The sequence below is a fragment of the Orcinus orca genome, chromosome 6 (assembly GCF_937001465.1).
Source record: "Orcinus orca chromosome 6, mOrcOrc1.1, whole genome shotgun sequence".
NCBI classification, from domain to species: Eukaryota; Metazoa; Chordata; class Mammalia; order Artiodactyla; family Delphinidae; genus Orcinus; species Orcinus orca.
Window position 1 is genome coordinate 89160066 of NC_064564.1, and position 18304 is coordinate 89178369.

Here is an 18304-nt window from a genome sequence, read left to right on the forward strand (position 1 = left end):
CTTTATTGTTTATTTTCATATATGGGAATAATTTTAGCATTCTATTCTTTCTCACTGATCTATCTCTACTAATACCTAAATCACATTATCTTTATCATTACTAGCTATTAGTATCTAAGGATATCTAGCCGTCTCTATTATTTTTCTTTTTTCTCTTCTTTTTAATAAAGTTTGCTTTTTAGAGCAGTTTTAAGTTCACAGCAAAACTGAGCAGAAAGTACAGAGAGTTCCCACATACTCCTACTCCCACGCATGTACATACTCCCTAACATCAACACCCAGCTTAGCACGTTTGCTACAATTGATGACCTACACTGACACATCATTATCACCCAAGTCCAATTTACATCAGGATTCACACCTGGTGTTCTACACTCTGTGGGTTTTCACAAATGTATAATGACTTGTATCCTGCATTGTGTCATACAGAATAGTTTCACTGCCCGTATTAGGGGTCTCCAGAGAAACAGAACCAGTTAGATAGATAGATAGATAGACAGACAGACAGACAGACAGACATATCGGGAGATTTGGTGTAGAAATTTGCTCACTTGATTATGGAGGCTGAGAAGACCCACAGTCTGCCATCTGTAAGCTGGAGACCCAGGAAAGTTGGTGGTGTGATTCAGTGAGTCCAAAGGCTTAAGAACAGGAGAGCAGATGCTATGAGTCTGAGTCCAAAGGTTTAGAAATTGAGGGGCTAAGGGTACAAATCCTGGTCCAAGTCTAAAAGCCTGATAAACAGGAACACCTGTGTCCAAGGGCAGGCAAAAATGGATGTCCCAGCTCAAGCAAAGAGCACAAAATCACACTTCCTCCACGGTTTTGTTCTATTTAGGCCCTGAACAGACTGGACAGTGCCCACCTGCCTTAGCGAGGGTGATCTTCTTTACTCAGACTACCAACTCAAATGCTAATCTCTTCTGGGGACACCCTCACAGACACACCCAGAAATGTTTTATCAGCTATATGGGCATCCCTTATGCTAGTCAAGTTGACACATAAAATTAACCATCACACTGCCCTAAAACTCCACTGTGCTCTGCCTATGCGTCACCCTCTTCCCCAAACCCCTGGTAACCACTAAGCCATTTAGGATCTCCATAGTTTTGCCTTTTTCCAGAAGGTGATATAGTTGGAATTATATAGTATATGGCCTTTTCAGAGCGGCCTCCTTCACTTAATAATATGTACTAGTAATATTCATGCAAGTAAAGTAATATTTCACTTAATATTCTGCATGGCTTGGTAGCTTATTTCTTTTTGGTACACATTTCACTTTTAGCTCATTTTCTTTTAGTTTATTTCTTTTTATTGCTGAATAATATTCCATTGTCTGGGGACTTCTCTGGTGGTCCAGTGGTTCCACTGCAGGGGGCTGGGGTTCAATCCTTGGTGGGGGAACTAAGATCCCGCATGCCATACGATGCAGCCAAAAAAAATAAAATTCCATTGTCTGATGTACCACAGTTTATCTGTTCACCTACTGAAGGACATCTTGGTTGCTCCAAGGTTGGACAGTTATGAATAAAGCTACTATAAACATCCATATGCAGGATGTTGGGTGGACATAAGGTTTTAATTCGTTTGGGGAAATACCAAAGAGCAAGATTGCTGGATTGTATGGTAAGAACATGCTCAGTTTCATAAGACACTGCCAAACAGTCTTCCAAAGTGGCTGCACCATTCTGCATTCCACCAGCAATGAATGAGAGTTCCTGTTGCTTGTCACCCACATCAGCATTTGGTGTTGTCAGTGTTTTTGATTTTCACCATTCTAGTAGATGTGTAGTGGTATCTTGTTTTAATTAATTGGTTTTTAATTTTGTTTTGTTTTGTTTTGGTGTGTGTGAAACGTTATAACGGTTATAAGAGTCAGAGCTACACAGAAAGGTTTACTCAGAGAAGTGTTGCTCCCTCCTCATCCTACTACTCAGTTTCCATTTCCCTCTTCTTTCTTTCCCTTTCCCACTCCATCTGCATAAGGATCCAATCTCTTCAGTTGCTAGATTATCCTTTCTATATTTCTTTTGTACAAATGAGAAGATACAAATACATTCTTTCTTTTTTTTTAAACCATACCAGTTTTGTTTGTTTGTTTGATTTTTTTTTTTTTTTAATTTGGTTGAGTCAGGTCTTAGTTGCAGCAGGCAGGCTCCTTAGTTGTGGCATGTGGGCTTCTTAGTTGTGGCATGCATGTGGGATCTAGTTCCTGGACCAGGGATGGAACCCAGGCCCCCTGCATTGGGAGCACAGAGCCTTAACCACTGCGCAACCAGGGAAGTCCCAGGTACAAGTATATTTTCTTATATCCTCTTGTTTCTTACATGAAGAGTAGTATAGTTTATATACTCTTTTGCACTTAAGAATACTTATTTTAAAGTCTGTTTCTGAAAACACAATGTGTGTCTGTTTCATTGTCTATTCTCTCTCCCTCCCCCCCTCTCTCAATTTTGTCTTGTCTCATCTCCCTGTATATTTTTCACTAAGGACTGGATCACTGAATATAAAAAATTAGAGAAATAACTAGAAGCCTAGCATGATATTAATTCCTCCAGGGAGGATTTACATTGGCTTCTCTCAGGCATTCAGGAGCAAGAACAATCCAAGTTCACCTTAATCCAGTTTCCAAAACTGAGATGATATAGAGCTGGGCTTCAGTCCCTGCAACGTCAATCCATGGCCAGTGGACCCTTTTTCCTAAGACATAGCCTTCCAGAGTCCCAGTCCAAAACAACGCTTCTTGGCAGGATCTGGACTCCAAGTTTTGTCCTCCAAACCTCAAGGAGCCTCATTTCCCTAGGGATGTGTGGCCCCAAATTCCCTGCTCATCTCCTGGTTGCCTGATTCGCTTGGATCTTGGCCCCATATTTATTTCTGCCTTGTTAGCTCTTTGATGCCTTCAAACAGGTAGTTTGTAATATTTTGTTTAACTTTTCTATTGTCCTTTTGGGTGAATATGCTTCAATTCTGCCATTATGAAAGCCGAAGTTCCTTCACTGTTTTTCACATTGAGACTAAAATTTTTATTTTATATGTTGTATTTAGTTATTTTAAATATATATAATATATTCTTTTCTCAAATTCTAAATTTCTTTTATGTGTTTAATGAGTGCATGTGTGTGAGTGTGCATACACACTGTCCTATTAGCTAAAATTCTTGTTGATCTAATCTTCCTATTTTCTCTATTAACTGTTCCTCATGGTAGATTGTTTCCTTGTGTATTTTGTAATTTGGGATTATGAAGTTATTTTCAGGAGGTCCCCTCTGTGCAGCCTGAGTTGAGGTCATGCTATCCTAAAGCAATAATGTGTTTGCTTCTAAGAGGCACCCTGCGATACCGCCATCCCGAGACTAGTATTTTTTTGGGTTTTTTTTTTTGCGGTACATGGGCCTCTCACTGTTGTGGCCTCTCTCGTTGCAGAGCACAGGCTCCGGATGCACAGGCTCAGCGGCCATGGCTCATGGGCCCAGCTGCTCCGCGGTATGTGGGATCCTCCCGGACCGGGGCACAAACCCGCGTCCCCTGCATCGGCAGGCGGACTCTCAACCACTGCGCCACCAGGGAAGCCCCTGAGACTAGTTTTTATATTAATTTTTCCTATGGGTTGAGATTAAATGAATACCAAACCCATGTGAGGCACAGCACTTTGGTTTCAAATTCTCATGCATGACTCTTTACCCCATCCTGAACCTAAGCTGAGACAAATTTCCTTGTCATCTTCCAGTGCTGGGAAGATACTTTATCGGGACCATCATTTCCCAAGGGTCTACCACCTCAAGAGTCCTGGCTTCATGCAGGGTCCTGTTTCCAGTTAACTTTCTGCCTGCAAGGCTCATTTTCTGTTCTTATCTGGATGTTAAAACAACCAGTTATTTAATAAGACCAGCCGTTGCCCCACTTCACCGCTACCGCTTGCCCGACAATCGCTGGATCAGCTCACAAGCTTATCACTTGGGTTCTCAGTTTTCCCTTTGTTTTTGGCCCCCAGGAATTTCCTTTATTTTCTTGAAGGCACTGTGGTGCTTTTAAAGTAATGTTTATTATAAATATTTTAGTCTGCATTTCTAGGTACTTTTTTATAATATCTTTTTTTTAATTTTATTTTATTTTTGGCTGCATTGGGTCTTCCTTGCTGCGCATGGGCTTTCTCTAGTTGCGGTGAGCAGGGGCTACTCTTACTTGCGGTGCATGGGCTTTTCATTGCAGTGGCTTCTCTTGTTGCAGAGCATGGACTCTAGGCGTGCAGACTCAGTAGTTGTGGCGCACGGGCTTAGTTGCTCCGTGGCATATGGGATCTTCCTGGACAAGGGATCGAACCTGTGTCCCTTGCATTGGCAGGTGGATTCTAAACTGCTGCGCCACCAGGGAATAGGTCTTTTTTTTTTTTAATATTTATTTGGCTGAACCGGGTCTTAGTGGCGGCATGCGGGATCTTTTAGTTGCGGCATGTGGGATCTAGTTCCCTGACCACGGATTGAACTCGGGCCCCCTGCATTGGGAACGCAGGGTCTTAACCACTGGACCACCGGGGAAGTCCCATTTCTAGGTATTGTAGGGGAAGGCTTTCAGGTTATCTAACCTACTGTTGCTAGAAATAGAAGTTAAACAATTTTTTCCTAATCGTAATCAGCACTATCACGGTGATACAAGAGGACAAGTCTGAATTTTTTTTTTTTTTTTTGTGAACAGTGAGCAGAACTGCCCTACTATGCAAGTTTTGGACAATAAAGATTCTTCCCCTTCTTCCTTGTCTCCCCAAGAAACATCCAGAGAACATTCTAAAGGCCGATCTGCCTGTGTCCACTTCAGCCCCAGCGAAGGCAGTGATGGAAACAGGCGTCCAGGAGCCTCCTCTGTCGAGAAGTCCAGAGGTGAGACAGTTGGCGAGAAGCAGTGTGACAAGGGGAAAGGCTCCTTGAAGCAGCCCTCCTGTGTCAGGGCGTCTGGGCCTGCTGAGGAAGGAGAGGACCCCAGTTGGGCAGCTGCAAGCCTTCCACAGCAGGACGGCCACTGGAAGCCCAGCCGGCGGCAGGATGCAGCACCCAAGGCCAAATGTGCCTCCCAGAAAAGGCGCAGCCAGGAGCTCAGAGGAGGGAGGCGCTCCCCGGCTGGGTCCAGCCGGCCTGGCAGTGCCAAGGGGGAGGCCGTCCATGCTGGGCAGAGTCCTCTCCACCACCGGATGCCAAGAAACACAGTGACGCAGGACAAGCTCGCAGGAGGGACCCACTCAGATTTGCCATCGAGCACAGAGGTGTTGAGGTCAGGAGTCAGGAAGCTGGGTACATCCGCCCTGTTGGAGGACACTCAGCTATCTAAGGAGACTGATCCAGCACCTGGTCCCCTCTCTGGGCAGAGTGTGAATATTGACCTTCTCCCCGTAGAGCTGCGGCTGCAGATAATCCAGAGAGAAAGAAGCAGGAAAGAGCTGTTTCGCAAAAAGAACAAGGCAGCAGCGGTCATCCAGCGGGCCTGGAGAAGGTAGGAAGATGGGATGCCACCGCATCTTTTTGGCTCTGTGTCTGTCCTAATCCCCCTGATGTGATACCCGCTGTGCTCTGTGATACTTTCTAGTGAATTCCATGTGCTGGCATGACAAGGCCAATTTTATTGAGCCAACCCATGAGAGTCACACATGGGTATATCTTAGTAATTTATATTGGGTAAGCTATTTGGAAGGTGTTTTTACCCAGAAAGATAGGAAAGTACCCAGGATAGCCTGGTGTAAATGAAAAACCATGAAGCCTAAGTTTCAGGTGAAGCTCGAAGAGGTTATCTGACCTTGAGCAAATCACTCAGCCTCCCTGACCCTCAGTTTCCTCCTCTGTAAAATGGGATTTAACAATTGCCACACCCGTCCTGTTCACGTGACAGGTTGCTAGAATGAGATAACGTGTGCTTTGTAAATTCTAAAGCACTACACATTTAAGGTATTTTATCTTCCTTCTTTACTACACAGGAATTAGATACAGTGGATTAAGTGACTGAAATTTATCACAAAAACCTGTGTGAGCCTCAGTCAAGCTCAGAATGTGGGGTAGGAGCTGGGAGTGGTGGAGGAGGCTTACCGAAACCCTGAGGTGAACACCCTCAGGGGGTAATTCTGGGAGGACTGGAAGAGTGCTGTGGTACAAGTTTTCACATATCTCACAGTCTCCTTCACACTGCAGGCCCCAGGAGGGCCTCCATCCAGATTAGGCCTTTCAGTGATGACCACGCCCAGGGGAGGGCCGGACCGTCGGCCCCAGGTGGGGGTCATGTGGTCTCCATCTCCAGAGAGAGGGAGTTTTACGGGGGAACAAAGCAAGCAGATCACTACGAGTGCAGGTGTGCCTCTGTCAGGAGATAAAAGGGCCGAAGAAACCCTGCTGTTGGCAGAGGGAGAGCTGAGCGGCTTGTGAGGTCCAGGGAGAGGCCTCAGGGACTGTCATGCCAAAGCCTCCTAACCCAGAGCCGGGCGACCTGCACGGCCTTCGCTATAGTGCGTCTTCACATCTGTTCAGGCTCGTGGCTGTTTACAAAGTCGTCTCACGCCTGACCCCTTTGCTCTCCCAACCATCGCCAGGAAGCCGTCACGATAGGGATCAGCGTCCCTGTTTTTCAGACAAGCAATGGTCTCAGGAAAAAAGACCTGTCCTGATGGTCAGACCCAGCACTCGAAGTTCTTTCTGACTTGAGTCCAGGGGCCTTTCCCTTACATTCTCAGTAAAGGTAGTGTCTGCTGTGGTCAAAATAATGGAGGCGGAGGCCGACCTTGCACTCTGCACCTCAGGACAGGCTGGAGGACAGGCTGCCTGGATGGTCTCTCATGCATCAAGGTAATGTTGTTATGGGGGATGTTGTTGTTAGCACTGTTACTAATACTGGTAGTTGAATTCATCAGGCACTTGGGCCGGACACTGTTCTAAGCAGTTTTACGTGTATTAACTCATTTAAAATCCTCAGTCACCCTGTGAGGGATACTGGGATTACTGTTCTTCTCCCCATTCCATGAGTGAGGAAACTGAAGCACAGATAGGTGCATCAACCTCAGGCTCCAGAGCCAGCGCTGGCCTGCAGCTGAGACCGTCGGCCTCTGAAGCCACAGATGGGAAGGGTCCCTGCTCCCCCTCCTTGGGGCGTCCTGCCAGGATGTGCACTGGCTACCATCCCAGAGGAACTTTTTGTGAAGTATTTCAGCTGACACCTGGGGTCCAAACAAGCCCACAAGGTTTGCCATGTCAGGCCCCACAGCTGCTCCCCAGCTGCAGTGCCTCCCCATCACACTGTCCTTTGACTCCTTTGAAGAGTCAGCAGCTGACAGGTCCTGTCAGTAAGTGTCCATAGCAGCAAATGAGCCTTCAGTCATTCCCCCCAAGAACAGTGGACTCATAGTCTGTGCACCTATCTGGGGAGGCAATTACACAGGCCCCCTCTGGCTGCACCACTGTGCAATTTCGAGTCCCGGGACATCGACTCCCAAAGGGTTTCTGGGAAGCTGCACACCGTGGCAAGTCCTGTGTCTGGTGACAGTAAATATCCTTTTATTGATTCCACTATGGCCATATATGTCTTCCATTTGAAGCACAGGAGCCCTAAGTGCTGTCCGGGGACAGTGTGTGGTGTCCGACAGCAAACCTCAGGGGCACCGAGGGCTGGAGTTGGGAACGGGGCTTGGCACACGACCTCCCATAAATGCAGGCCGCCATCACAGGAGACGTGCCCGGGGGCGGCGGGGAGGCAGGCTGACTGGAAAACGCACAGGATGGGGTGAGCAGATTGAACCTGGGGCCCAGAGAAAATGAAGCTTTGTCTAAGCGTCTGAGTTTTATTACCAGTCAAGACTTGACTATTTTAAAGGTTGAAACTGGATACTGGACAAGCTAGGCTGGGCTGGAAAGTTGCTGTGGTGAAGAGGAGTTGCTGTGTAAGGCTGTTCCCATCGGGTCCTCCAGCATGTTCTGAGGTGAATAAACAAGGTTAGGCTAGACCATAACAAGCGCCCTGCGCCCTGGGCTGAAAGGGATGATTGGGTGTGCTCGGATTCTCAGCAAACCAGGCGCGCACATTCTCCCTGAGAAGGGGAGAACAGAGGCTGTGACTGACCACTAGGACCATGAGACACAGCCTCGGTCTCCATACCAGAGTCGATGAGGTGGCAGCTGTGCCCCCCCGAAAGCCGGAGCTGTTAGAGCTTCAGCCAACACCCAGGCTTCCTGACAAGTCCTCTGCCCACAGAGCGGGGGTGTGGAAGAACTGACTGCAGAGCGGTATTGTCCTGTTAACTCTCGCTTCTCTCTACACTTGGCTTTTTGGAAATGTGGTACATGTTCTAGTAAAGGGGTGCCACGGTTTGTCACGCTCCAGGAAAAGAAAGGAAGAAGGATGTAGTTCGACTGAAATCAGCCTTTAGGGCAGGAGGGAGGGGCTGCCCCAAGCACTGCAAGGAGCTTCGAGCATTTGGGAAGAAGCTTATGTCCCAGTTGGTGTATTGTAACATCAGGCACAGGGCCTGCTGCTCTCTGCACCCTGTAGGCTCACCAGTAGTTAATCAGCCATGGATCATGAACACTGGTGCAGCCTTCCTTAGGAGGCTCCGAAACATCTGTGCTCAAGAAGAGGTTTGGGAGTGCACATGGGATAAACACCATGCGAAAAGCACTAGAGGTAAATATAGCCATCATCCTGGCGCCCCTCCCCTCTCTCCCGCCCCAGGCTTTGCCCTCCAACACACTGATCTTAGTAAAATTCAGCTCTTACATTTGTCACTATTTTAAAACCCCCTGATCATCCCCACCAAGTCCTCAGCAGTATTTGGCTGTTGGACCAGACAGCACTGATTTGGAATGTTGGCCTCTCCTAACTCTAGCTGTTCGCTTTTCCCCCCGATTTTTATTGTGATAGAATTGACATATGGCGCTGTATAAGTTTAAGGTGACAGCATGGATTTACATATACTGTGAAATGATTACCACAATAAGTTCAGTTAACATCCGTCATCTCACACAGATAAAAAGGATTTTCTTCTTGTGATGAGAACTCTTAAGATTTACTCTTTAACAGCTTTCATATATACCATAAAGCAGTGTTAGCTACAGTCATCATGCTGTACGTTACATCCCCGGTACTTATTTGTCTTACAACTGGAAATTTGCACCTTTTGATCACTTTCATCCAATTCCCCTCCTCTAATAACCACAAATCTGATTTCCTTTTCTATGAGTTTGGGTTTTTTTGTTTTTGTTTTTGAAGACTTCACGTGTAAGTGAAATAATACAGTAGTCTTTCTCTGATTTATTTCACTTAGCATAATGCCCTCAAGGTCCATCCATGTTGTTGCAAATGGCAGGATTTCCTTCTTATTTTAGGCTGAATAATATTCTACTGTGTGTATATATAATATATATAATAATCTAATGTGTGTGTATATATATATATATTCCACAACTTCTTTATTTGTTCATCCATCAGTGGACACTTAGGTTGTTTCCATGTTCTGGCTATTGTAAATACTACTACTATGAACATAGGGGTGCAGATGTCTCTTCATTTCCTTCAGATATACACCCTGTAGTGGGATTGCTGGATCATATGGTAGCTCTATTTTTAATTTTTTGAGGAACCTCCATAGTGGCTGCACCAATTTACATTCTCACTAACAGTGCAGGAGGGTCCCGTTTTCTCCACATTCTCACCAGCACTTTTCTCTTGTCTTTTTGATGACAACTGTTCTAATGGATGTGATATCTCATTGTGGGTTTTTTTATAGATTTATTTTTATTTTTGGCTGCGTTGGGTCTTCATGCTGCACAGAGGCTTTCTCTAGTTGCAGTAAGCAGGGGCTACTCTTCGTTGTGGTGTGCGGGCTCCTCAGTGCTGTGGCTTCTCTTGTGGAACCCGGGCTCTAGGCACACGGGCTTCAGAAGCTGTGGCGTGCGTGCTCAGCAGTTGTGGCGCACAGGCTTAGTTGCTCCACAGCATGTGGGATTTTCCTGGACCAGGGATCAAACCTGTGTCCCCTGCATTGGCAAGCAGATTCTTAACCACTGCGCCACCAGGGAAGTCCCTCTCACTGTGATTTTGATTTGCATTTCCTTGACGATTAGTGATGTTGAACACCTTTTTATATACCTGTTAGCCATCTTTATATCTTGGGAAAATTTCTATTCAGGTTCCTTGCACATTGGATTATTATTATTATTTGCTATCTAGTTGTATGACTTCTTTATATACTTTGGATATTAACCTCTTATCATATACATGGTTTGCAAATTTTTTTTTTGCATTTGTAGGTTGCCTTTTTTATTCTGTTGATCATTTCTTTTGCTGTGCAGAAGCTTTTTAGTTTGATGTAGTCCCACTTATTTTTTATTTTGTTGCTTATGCTTTAAGTGTTGTATCTAGGAAATCACTGCAAAGACCCACGTTACGGAACTTTTTCCTGTGTTTTCTTCGAGGAGTTTTGTGGTTTCTGGTCTTTTATTTAAGTCTTTAATCCACTTTGAGTTAATTTCTGTGAGTGGTGTAAAATAGGGTTCTAGTTTTATCCTTTCACATGTGAATATTTAATTTTCCCAGTACCATTTACTGAAGAGACTCTCTTTTCTCCATTGAGTATTCTTGGCTCCCTTGTCAAATATTAGTTGACTCTTTATATATGGGTTTATTTCTGGGCTCTAAATTCTGTTCTGTTGGTCTATGTGTCTATTTTTATTCCATTTATACTGTTTTGATTACTATAGGTTTATAGTGTAGCTTGAAATCAGGAAGTGTGATGCTTTATTCTTTCTCAGGATTGCTTTGGCTATTCAAGGTCTTTTGTGTTTCTATATAAATTTTGGTATTATTCTACTTCTGGTTTTTTCCCCATATTATTTATTTATTTATTTGACTGGGCCGCGTCTTGGTTGCGGCGTGCAGGATCTTTAGTTGCAGCATGCGGGATCTTTAGTTGCGGCATGCGGTATCTTTTAGTTGCGGAATGCAAACTCTTAGTTGCGGCATGTGGGATCTAGTTCCCTGATCAGGGATCAAACCCGGGCCTCCTGCATTAGGAGCGTGGAGTCTTAAGCACTGGAACACCAGGGAAGTCCCTCTAATTCTGTTTATTTTTTTAAAAGCCATTGGAATCTTGATAGGGATTGAATCTATAAATGGCTTTGGGTAGCATAGATATTTTAACAATATTAATTTTTGCAATCCATGAACACGGAATACCCTTCCATTTATTTGCATTTTCTTTTTTTTTTTTTTTTTTTTGCGGTACACGGGCCTCTCACTGTTGTGGCCTCTCCTGTTGTGGAGCACAGGCTCCGGACGCGCAGGCTCAGCGACCATGGCTCACGGGCCTAACCGCTCCGCAGCATGTGGGATCTTCCCAGACTGAGGCACGAACCCGTGTCCCCTGCATTGGCAGGCGGACTCTCAACCACTGCGCCACCAGGGAAGCCCTATTTGTATTTTCTTCAGTTTCTTTCATCAATGTCTTGTAGTTTTCAGGGTAGAGATTTTTTCACCTCCTTGGTTAAACTTACTCCTAAGTATTTTATTGTTTTTGATGCTACTGTAAATGGAATTCTTTTATTTATTTTTCACATCACTCTTAATGTATAGAAACACTACTGATTTTGCATATTAATTTTGTATCCTGCACCTGTACTGAAGTTGTTGATTAGATCTAACAGTTTTGTGAACTATTTAGGATTTTCTATATATAAAATCATGTCATCTGCAAATGAAGACAATTTTAATTCTTCATTTCCCATTCTGATTCCTTTTTTGTTTTTCTTGCTTGATTGCTCTGGCTAGGACTCGTAGTATTTTGTTGAAAAGGAGTGGTGAGTGTAGGCACCCTTGCCTTATTCCTGATCTTAGAGGAAACACTTTCAACCTTACCCCATTGAGTATGATGTTAGCTGTGGGCTTGTCATGTATGCCTTTTATTATGTTGAGGTATGTTCCTTCTATACTGAATTTGTTAAGGGTTTTTATCATGAACAGATGTTGGATTTTGTCAAATGCTTTTTCTGTGTCTTTTGAGATGATCATATGATTTCTTTCTATTAATATGATATATCACATCGATTTATGTGCGTATGTTGAACCATCCTTGCATTCCAGGAATAAATCCTGCTTGACCATGGGGAATGATCCTTTTAATTTGCTGCTGAATTTGGTTTGCTAGTATTTTATTGAGAAATTTTGCATCTGTATTCATCAGGGATATTGGCCTATACTTTTCTTGTAGTGGAATTTTTTTCTAGCTTTGGTGTCAGGGTAATGTGGGCTCATGAAGTGAGTTTGGGATTGTTCCCTACTCTTCAAATTTTTTGAAGAATTTGAAGTATTGACATTCTTCTTTGAATGTTTAGTAAAATTCATCAGTGAAGCCATCTGGTCCTGGACTTTTCTTCATTAGGAGATTTTTGATTACAAATTCAATCTTCTTACTCTTTATTGGTCTGTTCAGATTTTTTATTTCTTCCTGATTCAGTCATGGTAGGTTGGTTGTTTCTAAGAATTTCTCCATTTCTTTTAGGTTGTCTAGTTTGTTGGTATATAGTTGTTTACAGTAGCCTCTTATGATCCTTTGTATTTCTGTGGTATCAGTTGTAGTGTTTCCTTTTCCATTTATGACCTTGTTGCTTTGAATCCTTTTTTTCCCTTCTTGGTTTGTATAGCTAATTGCCAATTTGGTTTACCTTTTCAAAGGACCAACTTAGGGCTTCCCTGGTGGTGCAGTGGTTGAGAGTCTGCCTGCCGATGCAGGGGACACGGGGTTGTGCCCCAGTCCGGGAAGATCCCACATGCCGCAGAGCGGCTGGGCCCGTGAGCCATGGCCACTGAGCCTGCGCGTCTGGAGCCTGTGCTCCGCAACGGGAGAGGCCACAACAGTGAGAGGCCCGTGTACCGCAAAAAAAAAAAAAAAGAAGAACCAACTTAGCTTTTTAAATCCTTTCTATTGTTTTCCTGTTCTCTATGTCATTTATTTCTGCTCTAATCTTTATTATTTCCTTCCTTCTAACTCTGGGCTCAGTTTGTTCTTGTTCTAGTTCCTTAAGGCATACAGTTAGACTGTTTATTTGAGATCTTTCTTATTTCTTAATGTAGGCATTTATTGCTATGAACTTCCCTCTTAAAATTACATTTGCTGCATCTCATAAGTTTTAGTATGTAGAGTTTCTATTTGCAATTTGTCTCAAGATACCTTTTAAGTTTCCCTTTCAGTTTCTTCTTTGATCCATTGGTTGTTCAGCAGAGTGTTTAATTTCCATGTATTTATGAGTCTTCCAATTTCCCTCCTATTATTGATTTCTAATTTCATACCATTATGATCACAGAAAATATTTGGTATGATTTCAATCTTCTTGAATTTGCTAAGACTTGTTTTGTGGCCTAACACATGATTTATCCTAGAAAATATTCCATGTGCACTTGAAGAATGTTTTTTCTGATTGTTGGATAACTATTCTCTATATGTCTGTTATGTCCATTTGGTCTATAGTGTTCAAATCCAGTTTCCTCTTTGACCCTTTGAGTGATTTATCCATTGCTGAGTGTAGGGTATTAAAGTCCCTAGCTATTACTGTTTATTTCTTCTGTTAGCTTTGGTAGTTTTGCTTTGTATATTTAGGTGCTCTGATGTTGGGTGCATAAATATTTACAATTGTTGTATCTTCCGGATGGATTGACCCCCTTTATCATTATGTAATGACCTTCTTTGTTTCTTCATAACATTTTTTTTTTTTAATGCGGTACGTGGGTCTCTCACTGTTGTGGCCTCTCCCGTTGCGGAGCACAGGCTCTGGACGCGCAGGCTCAGCAGCCATGGCTCACGGGCCCAGCCGCTCCACGGCATGTGGGATCTTCCCGGACCGGGGCACGAACCCATGTCCCCTGCATCGGCAGGCGGACTCTCAACCACTGCGCCACCAAGGAAGCCCTCTTTATAACATTTTTAAAGTCTGTTTTGTCTGATATAATTATAGTTACCCCTGCTTTTTTTGTTTTTGGGTGTGTTTTTTGGTTACCATTTGCTTGAAATATCCTCATTTCTTCACTGTGTGTGTGGGTGTTTAAAGCTAAAATGAGTCTCTTGAATATAATGTATCATTGGATCTTTTTTTTTTTTAATCCATTCAGCCATTCTATCTTAATTGGAGGAATTAATCCATTTATGTTTAAAGTAATTATTGGTAGGTAAGGACTTACTATTGCAATTTGTTAATTGTCTTCTGGCTGTTCTGTTGATCCATTGTTCCTCATTTCTTATCCTGCTATCTTTTCTGTGTGTTTTGATGCCTTTTGGTATCAGTCTGCTTTGACTTCTTTATCATGTTCTTTGGTGTAATTAGTACAGGTTTTTCCCTTGTGGTTACCATGAAGCTTACATAAAGTATCTTAAAATATCTTAAAATAACACCCTATTTTAAACTGTTAACTTATCTTCAATAGCACTGCTAAATATTATACTTCTCCCTCTTCACATTTTAGATTATTTTACAGTTTACATAAATATTTCTTATATTTCATATCCAATAAAGCTTACTGTCGTTATGGTTATTTTTACTACTTTTTTTTTTTACTTTTAAACTAGAGTTGTATGTTAATTATGCACCACGATTACCATATTACAGAATCTAACTTTGACTATATGTTTACTGTTACCTGTGAGTTTTACACTGCCTTAAGATGATTAATGTCCTTTTACTTTACTCCCTTTAGCATTTTTTGTAAGGCAGGTGTGGTGGTGATGAACTCCCTCAGCTCTTATTTGGGAAAGTATTTATCTCTCCTTAATTTCTGAAAGATAACTTTGTTGGGTATAGTATTCTCGGTTGATAGTCTTTTTCTTTCAGTGTTTTGTTTTGTTTTTGCGGTACGCGGGCCTCTCACTGTTGTGGCCTCTCCCGTTGCGGAGCACAGGCTCCGGACGCACAGGCTCAGTGGCCATGGCTCATGGGCCCAGCTGCTCTGCGGCATGTGGGATCTTCCCGGACCAGGGCATGAACCCACGTCCCCTGCATTGGCGGGTGGAGTCTCAACCACTGCGCCACCAGGGAAGCCCTCTTTCAATGTTTTGAACCTGTCATCCCATTCTTTCCTGAAAAGTTCCTGACAAGAAATCTGTTTATAGTCTTATGGGAGTTCACTTGTATGTAACTTCTCTATTTTCTGTTTGCAAAATTATTTTTGTCTTTGACTTTTAATAATTATAATGTGTCTCAGTGTAGCCCTACTCTGGTTCAACCTATTTGAGGTCCTTTGAGCCTCATGGGTCTATTTCTCTTCTCAGGTTTGGGATGTTTGCAGCCATTATTGCTTTAAATATACTTTCTGTCCCTTTCTCTTCTCCTTCTGGAATTTCCATAATGCAGATACTGTTTCTTTTGTGTCCCATATGTCTCCCATAGGCTTTTTTCACTTTTTTCTTATTGCCTTCTCTGACTGGATAATTTCATATGTCCTGTCTTCTAGGTCACTGATTCTTTCTTCTGCATGGTTAAGTGTGCCTTTGAAGCTATTGATTTCTTCAGTTCAGGCATTTTATTTTTCAGCTCCAGGATTTGGCTTTTTTTTTGATAGTTTTTATTTTTTAGAACTTTTTCTCATTTTGTTTATGCATTGTTTGTCTAATTTTGTTTAGTGAACTATAAGATCACACAGACAACTAAACTTGTTTAAGAGAATTCTGAATTCTTTGTCTGACAGTTCACAGATCTCCATTTCTGTAAGGTCAGTTTTCAGAGCTTTTTAAAGTTTCCTTTGGTGTCATGTTTACCTGTTTTGTTTTTTCATTTTTTTGTATCCTTGATTCCTTATGTTGGCATCTGTGCATTTGAATAAGCAGGCTCCTCTTCCAGGTTTGCTTTGGCAGAGAGCAAACTGAACTCTTCAACAGTCAGCTCAGTTTGGGTTTCTGGATGTGTCTGCTGGTAATGTTATTTGAGCAGGTGGGGCTTGCTGTCTCTTTGAGGGCAGGGCCACTGCCCAAACTCTGAGGTTGTGGAGCAGGGGGTGGGAGGAGGAGGGTGCTGCCACTGCTGACTGCGAACAGTTGGACAGGACTGTTGGTTTGGTTCCCTCCTCAAGTGAGGCTACAGGATGGGCTCCGCAGTTGCCCAGGCTCTCTGATCAGGCTTACTTAGACAGACAGGACTGGGCACTACACTCAGCAGTAGGCAGGGGTATGATTTAGTTTCCTTGCCCTGGTGGGACAGTAGGACAGGCCCAGGGCCTGCATAGCTCATTGTTCAGGGACCCAAATTGGGTAAAAGACTGTGCACTGAATTCCCTGGCCAGACACAGCCACTAGCTCTATTCTGGGGTGGAGTTGGGGAGCCACGGGCTGTGCTCTCTTCAAGTGCTACGGTAAGAAAGGTTGATGGGTGGGCTACAAAGCTTCTTGTGTGCTCTGGTGAGCTTCCCTGGTTGGACAGGCTGAAGGCTGTATTCAACAATGGCTGGGGCTATGCATTACTTTTCCTGCCCAGGCCGAGTGGGGGCAACTGGTTCCAAAGGTGGCGAGCCTCTTTGTTTGTGGTCTTGATTCAAACTGGCCTGCTCCCCAAGTTTCCTGGCTGAACAGTGCTATTGGCTTTATTCTGTGGATGATCGGCTCTGCCTACTGTACACCCTTCCTGAGCACTGCTGGACGGGCTACGCAGCTTCCAGGTGGTCTGGCCAGCCTTCCTGATCAGGTAGGGGCCAGGTAGGAGCTACACTCAGCCATGGGCTGGGCTATGACTCAACTCCCCTGACACAGCTTCCACAATGTAGCCCAGCCTCCCATCCTCCTTCCCTTACCAAATACATAATGCTTCACACACATCTCACTTTAACATTCCTGCACAAATGCATCTACCTCTGCTCATGCCAGTTCTGCTACTTAAAATGCCCTTCCCTACCTAGCAAGCTCCTAGTCATCCCTTAAAACCCAGCACAAATATCAGCCATCTAGCTCTTTGCTCTCACATAGTACTTCTCATACTGCATTTGTTTACACATTGGCCTGTCCCACTTTGAGGGCAAGGACCCATCTGATTGATTCCTAGTTCAGGAAGTACTGATGGACAAAGACAGAATTCAATATTCAACATACTGCCAGTGAAATTAGGAACGGGAGCTTGACTGAATCTCCCAAGAGTTCAGCAACTACTCTTCCTATAGCTTCTAGGAGCTTTAAGGAACATTGGTTTTCTCAATATTGTGATCTTAAAGTCTCTCCCCTCCTCTGACCCCACCAGCTACCAGCTCAGGAAGCACCTGTCCCACCTTCTGCACATAAAGCAGCTTGGAACCAGAGATATGGACAGATGGAACCGAGAGTACATGGCTTTGATCCTCCAGGTCTGGAGGAAGGAACTGGAACTGAAACCCCCGAAGGCCATGGCAGTAAGCAGGACCACCAAGAGTCCACCCAAGGGCAGCTCAGGCACCAAGCCCACCAGGCACTCAGTGCTCAAGCAGATCTACGGTAACTGTCCTTCTGGGTACTTTGTAGTTTACAACAAGCACCCCCAGAGTGTGTCACATCAGAATTTGAAAACAGGATTTAGTTACATTGGGCAAACCTCCATTCAGGTAGGAACTTTATTAAACTTCCAGGCACCAACAGAATTCTCATCATAATTAGTGCCTCCCTTCCAGCAATTCTGGGTCAGAATTGGTTTCATGAGGTATTCTGGTATCTCACCCGAGAAAGCCTTACAGCCAAGAGATTGTCTGCTGGGCTTCATGACTGAACACCTCACCACAGCAACCGCTCTAGGCTGCTGCCTGTTTTTCCTAAAATTCTCCATTTAGAGGACTCCAGGCCCAGGCAGACCCTGCTTGCCTCACACTGACCTTCCCTATGCTTAGATAGTACAGAGTTGCCTATCTGTGGGAATACCCCAGATCCAAGCCCTACAGTACATACTTGTTTAGCAGATGAACTGCTGCATACTGAAACACTTTCAGCTCTGCAAAGTGCCCATCCAAATAAACTCAGAGAACAGGACTGGCTAGCTCCCCAGTGGGAAAAAAGTTAAGTCAGGGCACCCTTACAACCAGATCTGCGGCCCTGGCAGCAAAATCTGCAGACTTGACCCGGGCAGGCCTATGTAGTTTTTCCACACCATGCCTAATCTATCTTGGCAGACACCTGCAAGCTCAAGCCTTCACCTCAATAAAGAATTCAGAACTTGGTCAGGCCACAGTTGTCATTGGTCAGAAATAGATGATCATTGTTGGTTGATTTCAGGTTCTCCAGAAGGAAAAGTACATCAGCCCACAAGATCTTCAAAAGCCCATTCTGTGCTGGGTCTCAACTCAGGTAAGGC

The 18304-nt window shown here is 44.0% G+C and overlaps 1 protein-coding gene across 4 annotated transcripts in view; it reads left to right on the forward strand.

Moving 5' to 3' along the window:
* The window catches only part of INVS (inversin), a 144270-nt gene that overhangs the window by 121508 nt on the left and 4458 nt on the right, over nt 1-18304 (forward strand). For 3 of the 4 annotated variants that reach the window (XM_033431194.2, XM_012533634.3, XM_049710951.1), the window contains 3 exons: nt 4766-5483; nt 17228-17457; nt 18226-18297. In XM_033431194.2, the coding sequence (XP_033287085.1) occupies nt 4766-5483; nt 17228-17457; nt 18226-18297 (1020 nt within the window). The remainder of the gene's footprint in view (nt 1-4765; nt 5484-17227; nt 17458-18225; nt 18298-18304) is intronic. The other variant, XM_033431196.2, reaches the window with a different exon arrangement.